This window comes from Perca flavescens, chromosome 3 (genome assembly GCF_004354835.1).
Source record: "Perca flavescens isolate YP-PL-M2 chromosome 3, PFLA_1.0, whole genome shotgun sequence".
Lineage (NCBI taxonomy): Eukaryota > Metazoa > Chordata > Actinopteri > Perciformes > Percidae > Perca > Perca flavescens.
In genome coordinates this window covers 18,897,084-18,910,764 of record NC_041333.1, presented here as the reverse complement: position 1 = coordinate 18,910,764, position 13,681 = coordinate 18,897,084, and the positions used below count along the sequence as shown (strand labels likewise).

Sequence of the window (13,681 nt, the reverse complement as noted above, 5' to 3'; positions counted from 1 at the left end):
TAATTTTCGAAATTACATTTTGCAGATCATATGCATGGAATATCATCAATGACAAAGTGTGTTTACTTTTTTACATATAGCACTACCACTGGGTGAGGTTTTTCTTACCAACATAAAGCGCAGCATTTTCCTCACTAGCATAATCATCTATATAAGAGATCCCGAGTGGCTGAACAGGTGTCTCTCCTATCCCCCGCAAGACATTTCCCAGGAGCACATAAATCCACATTGACAGGTTGGAGTCGCCTTCACAACCTGGAGAAAAAGATGAGTGTAATCAGACATCTTCACTTGTCTACACTAGTGTGCATGTGAGTAAGAGTTCACCTGTTGCTGGCACTTGAGGCAGTTTATCATGTTGGGTCAGGTCTGCTGGGGAGCCCAACGGACAAGGGGAGGGGTTAAGTGTTGAGTTCACTACCCACCGCACTGATGTTTCAAATTCATAGCTTTACACAAAACACAAATTCAACAATACATTAAAATACAGGGTACAGAGATTAAATAATAATTTTCTTGATTATAGGATACAATCTATGTAAGTAACAATGTCAGTAAGGACATACATACGCAGTGGAAAATAGCATGTTGTTTTGAAAAAATCCTTTGGAACAATAGTCTGCTTAAACATTTATTGTTGTGCATCATAACTATTGGATGTTGGTGTCAATGAGACTTTATCTAATTGGTTAGTGATACAGTATATAATGAGTCTTTTTGTGGATATGATTTGGTACATTAATGTTTGGCAAAGCTTGTAAAGCATGTTGCAATTTTGTATGTAGCAATTTTTACAAGGCTGTATATCAACCAAGTAGCCAAGTAGCTCCTGTGCACCTTTTATGTGTTGGAATCTGAAGGATTACTTGTATAACACATTCCAATGTTTTCTTTAAATGCATTTAATTAGTACCTGAGATTGATTTTATAGTTGAAGTCAAACAACGGTGGCTCTTTTTAACTCACCGTCCGATAATGAAGTGAGGCAGAGCGATGACGAAGGTGCCGATGGACATCAGTACACAACCCACTGCGATGATCTTTGGCCGATGGAGCTTGGCCCCAAAGTAACTGACGAAAGCTATCACCAACAGGTTACCTGGGAGGACGAAGGCAGCCAGAATTATCTTTAGAGTGCTACTGTACAAGGTACAGAATCATTGCTTATTTATATTTGATTTTTACAACGTTTTGTGACACTGTGGGTAATACAGATGTAGCTCACTATGCTCTTGCATAAAAAAAAGACAAAAAAAAGGATGTGTCTTCTTTTACTAGTTCTCTAGGAAAATATAAAGATAAGAGAAATGCAATGGAAAAGCTTTAAAAAATCATCTGGAAAACAATCAACCAAAACTGTTATTTTCCTATGCCTTAGCCATTATAATATCCATTACATATTGCAGATACATGTCATTACTATAGGATGACTTCTGCATTTAATTTTCATGTGAAAAGTATCAGATAAAAACTGACAGCTAGAATGTTGTGTACATATGTAGTTTACAGTAAAAGGCAGATGAGGTTGTGTTCTCACATGTGATGCATTGTCGTCATGCTCTAGGAGATTATTATCTATGCCATGTAGCAGGGAATGTGTTCAATGGCATAAAAATTAAATAATGATGAGTGGTAACATGGCTATTTCTCTATTATCACCTTTTTAGTGAATTTTGTCTATTATCAGTGACACGGAAACTACATTGTAAAGACGATGTGGAAACCTGGCCTTGAAAGCCATGCTGCTTGACCTTTTTCTATTGTACAGTGAAAGGTAATTTAAAGGGATGACGTCAAACCCTCCAACAATCCTTCAGCTGTTGACGTCTCTTTGTGTGTGTGTGTGTGTGTGTGTGTGTGTGTCTGAGAGAGAAAGAGCAGAATTAAGAAATGTCAAGTAATTATGAGTAAATGTGCTTGAGTGGTTATAAGATATTTTTTAGAAGTGCTTGTATCTTACATCTTAGTCTACATGGTAATCAAAGTGTTAGTTAGAAAGTGCGGTGGCTGTGTGTACTTTCCCAGAGTGACACAGGAGATCTTTGGTTCCTGTATAACTTATTTCATTGTGTTTTATTTATGATAATTCCGTATGTTTCGTTAATTATTCTTACTTTATTGTATGTACAGTATGTGCATGTGTAAGTAATACATGCTAAGAATGATTAATGCAGCAGATGCACAAGAGCATGGGTGTATACCCATGTATATCAGCTGGGACCAATCACCTGTGCTCACCATTCCTTAGTATGACTCTCAACTTCCCCGTTTCTCTCGTTTCTCTCACCCTTGGTCTTTCATCTGCTCTAGTCTTCTCTCTTGTTTCTTGCACTTTCCTCTCCCTTTTTCTGTCCTTTTCACGTGGCCCTGTTCTGCCTCTATGTTACCCTGGCAACGCTCCTATAGAATAAGCTTGTTGCCAAGGCCACGCAAGAGCAGCAGCTTTCAAAAAGGATGGAAAGATGGAGCGATATGGAGGGAGAGAGATCCGGGGTATTCAGCTCCAACTGCGCTGGAGGTGTCGTCCTCACCTTTTTCGTCCACCAGATACACACCACCTCCATCAGAGTAACAGCAGGTTGCACACTCCGCCATGTTATTGAAGATAGAAATGTTAATTATTCTTCACTACCACTATCGTGTTACCCCGCGCCACCTCCCTGACAGCAAAAGAACAGAAGTAGAATGGCTGATAGTGGATGACGACTTGTATCTTGTCTGAATCATGTCTCTTTGGGTCGCATTGCTCTGCAAGCTATGTATAATTTATAACCTACAAGAAACACTTTAGTTGAATGAACTAGCCTTACATAACTAGCCTAGAAATTGGTCAGAGGACAATCTGGGAACACTGCTGAATGTGACAAAGAATTATTAAGTGATAAGAGGAACGACAGGTATATACAGTATGTAGTAGTTGTGGTACCGTAGTGCAAGCCAAATGTACTCACCAGCTGTACATGAATACCTGTCAAATTATTTAAATCCAACTTTTGTGATATCACACTGTACACGGTACTGTGAATCGGTTGATGAGTGGACGTTAGTTTTTACTCTACCATTTGTCATGTATTGTTTTGTATTTGTTGTATGTATGTAATCAATGTGTAGCCGACGTGTACATTTTCTGCCTTCTTGGTCAGGTCGCCCTGAAAAAGAGATTATATCTCAACTGGTTTTTATCTGGTTAAATAAAGTAAAAAAAAAATGTATTGGTCATGCCAACATATCAGTCAATAAGCTCTCAGGAAAAAAAATGTTATCCTTTTTTGTTGTGTTTTCATTTTTTCCCCATCTACCTCATTTTGTAGGCCATTGAAAAGAAGTGTCCCTAAGATAACTTACATCACAAGTGTGGAAAAAAATATTTTGGTATTGCCCAAAGGGTCTTTCTGCTTGTAGCTGATTTGTATGTGTGATAAAAGCTTATATCTTTCGCCGCATAAAAAGCCGATTTCTGCGCAAAATATGCGGGGCTTGCATGATTTCATAATCCCTGGATTTTTATTGCAAAAAATTCACATATATCTTAGCAGAAAGTTGAAAAATGTTGCGTTTACTTCACACAAGAGCAGCCATTTTCCCCTGTTGCCATGGGAACGTTATGAAGTGAGGTAATTACGCAATGTGAACATCATCGAAAAGCAGGGGGTTGGGGGATCACTTTTTTTTGTCTTTTTCATCAAACCGCAGTTTTTGCAAGTTCCCGCAATTCAAAAAATCAAGGATTTTTGCCCGCGACAATCACAGAAAACTTTTTCTGGAAGGAATGGTTTAACTAAACCTTACAAGTTCTAGAGTCCGGCTGTCCACAGCAAAAAGAGAGCGTGGAGACTGTGTCCCTGTTCAACACCATGACTCACTACGCACGCACACACACACACACACACACACACACACACACACACACACACACACACACACACACAGACACACACCTGTGCTCTTCTTAGAAGCCTAGAAGCCTTTATCTGTAGCTTGAATACCTATATGACCCATTCATATTACCATCCCAAAGGCAGAAAGAGAGAAGGGAGGGCAGCCCATGAAACAGAGGCTGCCAACAGAACAACAAAATAACAGCAGTGACTGGCAGGCCTACTCACCTATCTCGAAGCTCCCGTCAATGACACCTATTAGGTAACTGGGGATGTCAAAGCGCCTCTCCAGCTGAGTTATTGTGCTCTTCATGTAGCTCCCCGACAGAGACTTTGAAAAATAGGCAAAGGACAAAGCTACCAGAAACATCTGGGAGAAGAGAGTGAGATGAGAAAAGGAGAGAGAAAGAAACAAAGAAAGAATGGTATTCTACATTAATTTGCACAGGAGCATGAGACTATATACAAGTAAATGCAGTGTTTTAAGATAATTATCACTAAAAGTTATCTACTTGTGTCATGTTCACACTTGTGTTGTATCCACAGTTGCTACGCTGCACGAACTGTGCTCAAAAACCCTACTGTAACTGGTCCATCGTTCACTAATTAACAAGTGTGAGCATCACAGCAATAATGGGATTCAGATCAGTTAAAGCTTGTAGAGTGGGAGGAAAGTGATGGAGATGAACAAAAAGTGTAGGTCAGATAGCAACTGCCAACAACAATGAGAGAATAACTGGCTTCCTTTTAAGCAAGGACAGCCAAATAAACAAATGGATGGATTTGTTAATAAATGAGGGAAGGTAATCCATGTAGAATGGACTAGCACAGGGCTAGATGGAAGTTATTCATAATAAAATAAGTCAAACCATGCATTGCAACCAAAAGGAAAAGTGAAAGTTAGTTCACACTCTGCCATCGAACTTGAGCTGAGACAGAAAAGGAATCCCCATGGATATTTTTTTTCATCTTGATTTTTTTAATTTGTGCTATAATAATAAGTCGCATTGAACCCCCCCCCTCCAACAGTGACTGGGCCCAGATCAGCAACTCTCACAGAGTAAGGGTGCGATCAGACTCGCAGATTCACCACAGGGTTGTGTGGTGGTGGGAGTGTCCCTTAAAAGGGCTGTACTCAAAATTCAGAACATTAATATAGCAGTAAAGAACTATTTGCTGTTTAAAGATAAAGTAGAGTAATGGTGTCTTGAGCAGAGAATTAAGTCACACACCCTCTGTGTGTGATGTAATCTGAGCTTCCCTGTTCTTTGTTTTAAAAGCCAGTCTGGCCACAGGTGCATGCTAGTGCATGAGAGGTATCTGACGCCCCCGGGACCGTGCAATAGCGGTGATATTTGACAAGTTGGGTATTGGTCAGTGAGAGCTGTGTGGAGGTAATCCCAGATCACTTTTTATTCTGAATATCGAGTTCAGCCCCTTTAAATGGCCCATTTGTGCAACGTCCTGCTGTGTTCTTTAATCCTCCAATGTAGCATAAGTAGACTTTCACAGTAGTAATGGTAGTATTTCACAGTTGTTTTACGTCAGATCGTTTATAGATCTCGAAATTTTTTGTTTATAGGTATCGACATTTCTGTCCGCACTTGAAGGCAGCTTCATTTCACAGAAAAAGAGAGAACGAAAAGAGATGGAGGGATTGTCTTTTGTTGTTGCAGGCAACAGTCAGCTGTTACACAAACTCCTGAGCTGTGAAGTTCTTGTGTTTCGTGTTTTAACCCAATAGTGTTTTAAAATTTCCTCGTGGCAGCAATAGAGGCAGTGATGATTCCTGTTGACTGTACGGGATCTCACACCACCTCAGAAGAGACTTACAAGTCTGATTGCCGGTTACATGATTGGCCACCACAGGGTGACGTCGGGTTGCATTTCTCCAAAATTTAAATCAGTCTCAACTTTTTGCCGCAGGCCACAGTATTTTTTTTTCCCGGCTCCCCCCTTCGGCCCGCACCACCACAGCCTAAACGCACTACCCCCATTCAAAATGAATGGGAAGAGCTGCGTTTTTGTCGGACCGTCTGTGACCCCCTGAGTATGTGAACGCATCCTAATCACCAAAGGCAATCTAATAAACTCATGCATTCATTGATGGCAGAGGTTCAAAACACTAAATAAATTCAGTTTCCTTATTAACATCAAAGTAGTCCCAAAACCTACTCAGAACTATGTTTGTACTTTTGTCTTTTTTTCACTAAAAAGGAAATTAAATGCGATAAAAAGAATTAAGTTACAAAATGCATTAACTCAACAATCTCAATAACTCACACACTTCCCATGCAAGAGAAAGACTATAAATTGTCAACATCTTGAGACATATTCTGTTTTTTCTCCCACAACCTTTTTTTTAATTCCCTCAAACCTAGGGTTATTAGCTTGTTATGATCAACATTTGCTTGTTATGATGTAACCTACTTGAACAAACACAATGCAATTAGATAATTAAAGCCCAGTCTATCATGAAAATAACTGTTCTTAAAGTCAACTCAAAATAATAAATATTTAACCCAGCTTCCTGTGAATTAAATCCAAAATAGTTTAACATAATCTAGAGCCAAATGTTTGCCCCTGCTTGCCTATAGGAGCAAGTACTAGAGATAATGTTGAATGATCTCACTAATTTTCTTGTTTAAAGGTACACTATGTAGTGTTTTAAGTATTTTATTAGCTAAAATCAATGTCTTCATTCATAAATAGGCCCTCATTGGTGTAAAATGACCTCTGCCAAAGATCTGACTTATCCTCGTAAGCGAAGAATTTCTCATCTGTATTAACATTGGACGGGTAAGTCCAAGGAGGCTTCCATGTTGTTCCGCCATTTTGAAAAACTATAATTGCTGAGAGGGACATAAAGCACTAGCCTACCTGTCTAACTAATCCACAACGCATTTTCGTTCAGAGCCAGCATCACGTGACTGAAACCAGCTAAAACGGAGGAGATCAGTGAGAGGCGCTTGTCACTGCCCCGGCAAATTTGAAAGCCTGCACTGCACTTTAGTTCATAATGGAGGATCATACTTATGCCGAGACACAGGAGAAGAATTCCTCGTCGGCAAAAAAGCAAAAAAGGGAATTAATAAGGCAACATGACCGGCGAATTCAAAACACGAGGGTAAACATCGGGGTAGCCTTTCCCAGGTGGAAAGAGCTAATGAAGGAGAAAGACTTTCAAAGGGGCGCTGAAGTTGCCGGCTTTCTTCTCAACAGGTAAGTCAGTGTTACGGTCTAAATTACAACGGTAATTACTTATACATGCTCACAGTACTGATTCAATGCAGTTTGCAGTTTGTTTGAAATAACGAACCTCATCACCCGAAAGAAAACTCGATGAATGATAACGGCTACCGTAGTTGCAACACACATTTGAAATAGCGAGGCGCTAGAGAGCACTATTCGTTTGAATGCAAAATACAATTTCACCGCTAGATGGGAGAAATTCCTACACAATGTTTTCAAAATGTCAGTAAAAGCACAAAGCAAAATGTAGTATTTAATACACACACACACACACACACACACACACACACACACACACACACACACACACACACACACACACACACACAGGAGCCCCCATAACAACCCTGGGATAACCCTCCCCTTGCCAGTTATAATTTTTCTATGACCCTCCAAAATGATATAAAAAGTGGCATGACCCTCCCCAACAATTTATTGATGCCTTATCTACTGGTTTACACTTGGCTTATATGTACATATGCCCTTTGACTTTTTTACAGCAATGATATACATGAGTTAACCTCTGCTTTTTCATCTTACACATCACACTCGTCTGTTATGGTGTGTTGGCCATTTCAGTAGATTTACCCTACTACTATTTACTAACATTGTTGTGGAAACACAATAAGCATGGAAACTAAATGCACACTTACTGCATTACTGCATTACTTCAAATACTAAGTTACTCCTCCTCTAGTAAACTAGTATTCACATGAAATAAAACAATAAAACATTGAGACCATTCAGCAAGGCACACTGGGTAACATTAAACACACAAACTGGTTGCTATGGACTCGTCACTAGGCTTCCTCAGTCATTGTATATTTTAGCATATAGGTAAAGCTGCCAAAACGGAACATTATATTCCAAAACATACAGTACTGTGCAACAGTTTTAGGCAGGTATGAAAAAATGCTGTACACTAAGAATGCTTGCAAAAATGGAAGTGTTAATAGTTTATTTTCATCAATTAACAAAATGCAGTGAACAAACAGAAGAGAAAACTAAATCAAATCAATATTTGGTGAGACCACCCTTTGCCTTCAAGACAGCATCAATTCTTCTAGGTACACTTGCACTAAGTTTTTGAAGGAACTCGGCTGGTAGGTTATTCCAAACATCTTGGAGAACTAAGCACAGATCTTCTGTGGATGTAGGCTTCTTCAAATCCTTCTGTCTCTTCATGTTATCCCAGACACACTCGATGATGCTGAGATCAGGGCACTGTGGGGGCCATGCCATCACTTCCAGGACTTCTTGTTCTTCTTTACACTGAAGATAGTTCTTAATGACCTTGGCTGTATGTTTGGGGTCGTTGTCGTGCTGCAGAATAAATTTGGGGCCAATTATACGCCTCGCTGATGGTATTGCATAATGGATAAGTATCTGCCTGTATTTCTCAGCATTGAGGACACCATTAATCCTGACCAAATCTCCAACTCCATTTGCAGAAATGCAGCCCCAAACTTGCAAAGAACCTCCACCATGCTTCACTATTGCCTGCAGACACTCATTATTGTACAGCACTACAGCCCTTAGGTGAACAACCTGCTTTATGCTACAGCGAAATATTTCAACTCTATTTTGACTCATCAGTCCAGAGCACTGGCTGCCATTTTTCTGCACCCCAGTTCCTATGTTTTTGTGCATAGTTGAGTCGCCTTGTTTCTATGTTGGCGGTATGGCCTTTTGGCTGCAACTCTTCCATGAAGACCACTTCTGGCCAGACTTCTCTGGACATTAGATGGGTGTACCTGGGTCCCACTGGTTTCTGCCAGTTCTGAGCTGATGGCACTGCTGGACATCTTCCGATTTCAAAGGGAAATAAGCTTGATGTGTTTTTCATCTGCAGCACTAAGTTTCCTTGGCCGACCACTGCGTGTACGATCCTCAACGTTCCATGACTTTTTGCAAGTGTACCTATAAGAATTGATGCTGGTTTGAAGGCAAAGGATAGTAACACCACATATTGATGTGATTTAGATGTTTTTTTGGTCGCTCACTTTGCATTTTGTAAAATGATAAAAATAAACAACCATTATTTATATTTTTGAAAGCATTCTTAGTTTACAGCATTTTTTCCACACCTGCCTAAGACTTTTGCTCAGTACTGTATATGTTTATTTTTAAAGCAGCCCTCATGAAATCCAATCACGTCACGGCTGTCTTGGAACGCAATAGTAACGTAATTTTAGTTTTTTGCGTCCTGCTGCTCCCATCGTCAGCCAGGAAATATTTTTTTTACTAAAACAGCATATGAAATCAGATGTATTACCTACCACCATGTGTTATTTAAGATATTTATAAAATATAGGGTGGTGGTGCTCCCCCTGCCCCTCAGCCAACTGATGGGTCAGACGACCCATCTGGTAACGAAGGAGTAACCTGACTCTGCCAGATGGATTGCTTCGCATTTGCTCGGCATATCCATCTGGGAACTTTTCGTTGGAGAACTTTTGGGAAGGGGCGAAAATACTGGTTAGCTGATTGGATAAACCATCTGTCTATCACCTATGTTGGTGATAGACGGGCCAAATCAACCAATCAGATCAACGAAGCGTATGAAAATACAACCACAAGCCCGCCCCTGCTGCTGCAGGCAAAGCATAACTCGTTAGCTCAGCAAGCAAGCAACATGTCGGTAAAGGATATTTGCCGTTTGTGTAACGAGAATTTAGGAATAAAAGACACCATTTCAGGTTCCTGGTCCATATTCCAAAAGAAGGATCCAAGAGAAAAAAGCATTAGCGAGCAGCTAACAGAATTAGGGCTACCGGTGGCTGAAAATACTGGTTAGCTGATTGGATAAACCATCTGTCTATCACCACCTAAACCCGCCTCAAAACCAACGCTGATTGGCCCGGTCGTTTGGCAAATGGCTCCAAATTTTCTCTACCTCAAGAGTAGAGACTGATCTGCGAGTGGAAAACTGGAGCTCGCGAGATCAGGACGGTCTCACGAGGCTAGCGAAGGAGGGCCGAGACTGAGAGCTACATGGAAAAATATGCACCAAACAAGCCACTTTGACATTTTGCTGTTTTCATGAATACAAAAGTTGGTTTTTTTACATTTATCTTTTTAATTTATTACATTCAGTAGCACTTGATGAAACTTGTTTTAAAAAATAAATACACATTTGAAAAGGCATTCGTGATTTGTGTAAATTTAATTTTATCACTCTGTTGTTTAGATTTGGTAAATATTACATTAAGACTTGTTTAGGACTTTGGACTTGACTTGAGACTTGACTTGGGACTTGCCTGTCTTGACATGTGACTTGACTTGGGACTTCAGTGCAAAGACTTAGTTTGAGACTTGCAAAGACCTCTGGTCTGTAATGTCCAGTTTCTAAAGCAATGATATGGGGAATCCACAAAATGTGACTATGTAAAATTAATCCTTATTTTAATATTTACTTTAAAAAGTACATTACAGGCTTCTCATGTTAAACGACAATAGTATTGTTAGTTTGTTACTTCAGCCTGTACAGGTTTATACATGTGTGTGTATGCACACAACTCTTTTTTCTTTTCCTTATGCTTGTTTATATTTCTCTTACTGCTCCTCATTGATAGCCTCATGAGACCGTCCTGATCTCGCAAGCTCCAGTTTTCTCGCAGATCAGTCTGGCATCTTGAGATAGAAAAAATGTTGAGCCCTTTCACCAAACGACCGACCAATCAGCGTTGGTTTTGAGGCGAGTTTAGGTGTGACGCAACGAGAAGCAACTGTTCAGTCTAAACAACATGGCAGCTTCCATGGAGGAGATGAGTGTAGCTATAGCGCAAGTTTTATCCGAATTAGAAAGTATTCCTTCATTGAAAGAAGAGCAAAAAACAGCACTGGAGGCTTTTCTTGGAGGAAAAGATGTTTTGCTCTTCTCCCAACTGGTTTCGGCAAGAGTTTGATCTGATTGGTTGATTTGGCCCGCCTATCACCAACATAGGTGGTGATAGACAGATGGTTTATCCAATCAGCTAACCAGTATTTTCGCCCCTTCCCAAAAGTTCTCCAACGGAAAGTTCCCAGATGGATATGCTGAGCAAATGCAAAGCAATCCATCTGGCGGAGTCAGGTTACCTCATTGACTCTTTATATTCACTTAATGTAACTGCTTGGTCCTTTCAAAATGGGGAGTGGTGTCGTGCAGAGTTTAGACAGAAGGAGAATACAAACCTTTGTGTTGTCTATAGACTAAATGTAATCTCTTTAATGCCTGACATGAGTGCTTGTAAAAAAAAAAGTAATGGTTTGTGCCCTTCAGGGTTCTTGTACTGCCTTCCGTGCAGACCCCCTGCTGAGATCACGCTGACTAACCGGCTGTGGGGCATTAATGAAAGTAGCTCATCACATGTTTATTTCCTCGGGGGATTAACTTGCAAGCCAGCATACATTCCCTCCAAGGAGAGGAAAAGGCTTTCCTTATTTATTATTTCCAATCTCCTTCTCACTCGTTTTGCTGGTGAAAACCTGTTTTCCGAGCAATGGGAAAATAATAAATAATCGAAGTAAGGCATTGTCATAAAATCCAGGGGTTGTTTTCCTCCAAACCCCCTATATTTTGATCAATGGGAATTAAGTCAACATTGGCATCACATTCAGATGGCTGATGCATGTCAGCCCCTCACATTCATATGTTTTTGTTTTTTGTAAATTATTTGTAGAGGAACTTTGCTATTATTTTTTGCAACTATTTGCAACAATGATATGCATTGTGACATTTTCATTCTGTTATTTTAATTGCCAAATAAGCAGTGGCCTCCTCGTGATTAAAGATCACTGAAAGGGGATTGACATGAAGACTGTTTGATATTTTAAACAAAGCCTCCTGACCTGTGACCCACTTTTGGGTAGCTCATTGATGTTACCCACCTAATTAGCTTAGACTAAGACCAGGGTGAAAAACTGGCTGGGACATTGTAGCACCAAAGTTCTAGTCTTATTGGTGGAATTAACAAAAAAGCAGAGAATAACATGGAGAGCAAGATTAGTAGAAATGGGCTGTGCCATGTCCCACCCAGCTGGTCAGGGAACCAAACAATTCTGAGAAGAAATACAAGTCTGTCCTGCTACTGCAGTCTGTATCAGATAAGCTGCTTGAACACCATTGTCTCATATCACTTTTATGTGGAGAAAAAGCAACAAGACAGTTTGATCTCTTTTTTGAGAAGGTTGTTTGAGGTGGGAGAAAGAAAAGAGAAAGAAGAAAAGCCTGAGGTGGACTATTTATAACATATGAGATTCACATAATATCCTACCTTAGTTTCTCAGAAAGTAACGTTGATAACTATTGTCACAACTTTACAATGGCAACAAGAGGACAAACGAGTAATGTTATTGTTGAAAAGCATATAGTTGCTTAAGTAGAAAGCCATTAGCTAAAGTTTCTCTTGATCTAAGGTTTTTTATTTCTACATGACTTTTAGTTTTCAAGAACAGAAATAAATCAACTTTGTTCTTTTACTCCAACTTGTTGAGATGATATGATTAATAAGCTGTGGTGTGGTGTTGCCTGTTGAATAAATAAGGTTACGACAGATCTAAGATAGCTTTCTTATTATAATAAAAAAAGTTTAGCTTAAATTAGGACAGTTGTAATATAGAGGCCATGGCATATAGGATATTTGCTTCCCTAAATGCTATGGACATATCATAAGCTTCTTTTTAAAAAAAAAAAAAAAAAAAGCCAATTTATATAGGCTATTTTGGAAAATGTTAACCTAAATTTTGTTCAGCTTTATTCTGAAAAGTTAAAGATGCTATAAGGGCCCACGTGCACCATCTATGTAGATATTCAGAATGAACAGCCATTGTAGTCACAAGTGTACAGTGTAGAGCATATTGTTATATATTTTGATTATTAAGAGTTAGTACAATCTCTCTCTCTCACACACACACACACACACACACACACACACACACACACACAAGAGAAAGAGTGTAAACTGTAGCTCCTTCCTCCTAGACATGTTAGTTTGTGTACCTTCAAGCTGTTGCAGGGAGAGGTGCGCGGTTCTCTGGCCACAGCGTCACTGCGTCCGTTCCTCTGTGTGCATCCTTGCTCAGCTCCCACCTCCATCTTTCAGTAATGTCTCTGTGTCTCCTTAGCAGAAGTCTCCCATGTAATGCAATTTCTTGGCACTGATGCATGCAACCCTGCAAATGGATAATTCAAGCATGTGACCCACTTCTCATCCTCAGCACAAAAACAGAAACATGTCTGCAGCAGCCATCTGAGGAGAGACTGACACACAAACACACAAACAATAGTGCCTGTATGTGATCTTAAGATTTAAATCACAACTAAACATTGTAAGGAAACAGGTGATGTGTGCACTTTTAGAACAAAAGGTTTTCATTTCCAGTTAACTATTTTAAGCCACAGTATCAAAAACTCTGAGCTACACATTCCTACGTATCACAGCTACATCCTTTGTTGTATTGTTCGGTCGGTAACTGACAGCATGTGACCAAATGCTATGAAGCATAAACCCAGGTTGTAAAGTTTGGTAAAACCATAATCTTAAGCCTAAAATCATATCAAAACCGCT

The 13,681-nt window shown here is 39.7% G+C and overlaps 1 protein-coding gene across 1 annotated transcript in view; it reads right to left on the bottom strand.

Annotated features, from left to right (window-relative positions):
• slco1c1 (solute carrier organic anion transporter family, member 1C1) overlaps positions 1–13,122 on the bottom strand; it is a 28,094-nt gene extending 14,972 nt beyond the window's left edge. The window contains exons 1-5 of the mRNA XM_028573689.1: positions 13,114–13,122; positions 4,107–4,248; positions 967–1,099; positions 328–449; positions 109–255 (exon numbers count right to left, since the gene is read on the bottom strand). Of these exons, the coding sequence (XP_028429490.1) occupies positions 109–255; positions 328–449; positions 967–1,099; positions 4,107–4,248 (544 nt within the window). The 5' untranslated portion in view covers positions 13,114–13,122. The remainder of the gene's footprint in view (positions 1–108; positions 256–327; positions 450–966; positions 1,100–4,106; positions 4,249–13,113) is intronic.
• Between the last annotated feature and the right edge of the window lie 559 nt (positions 13,123–13,681).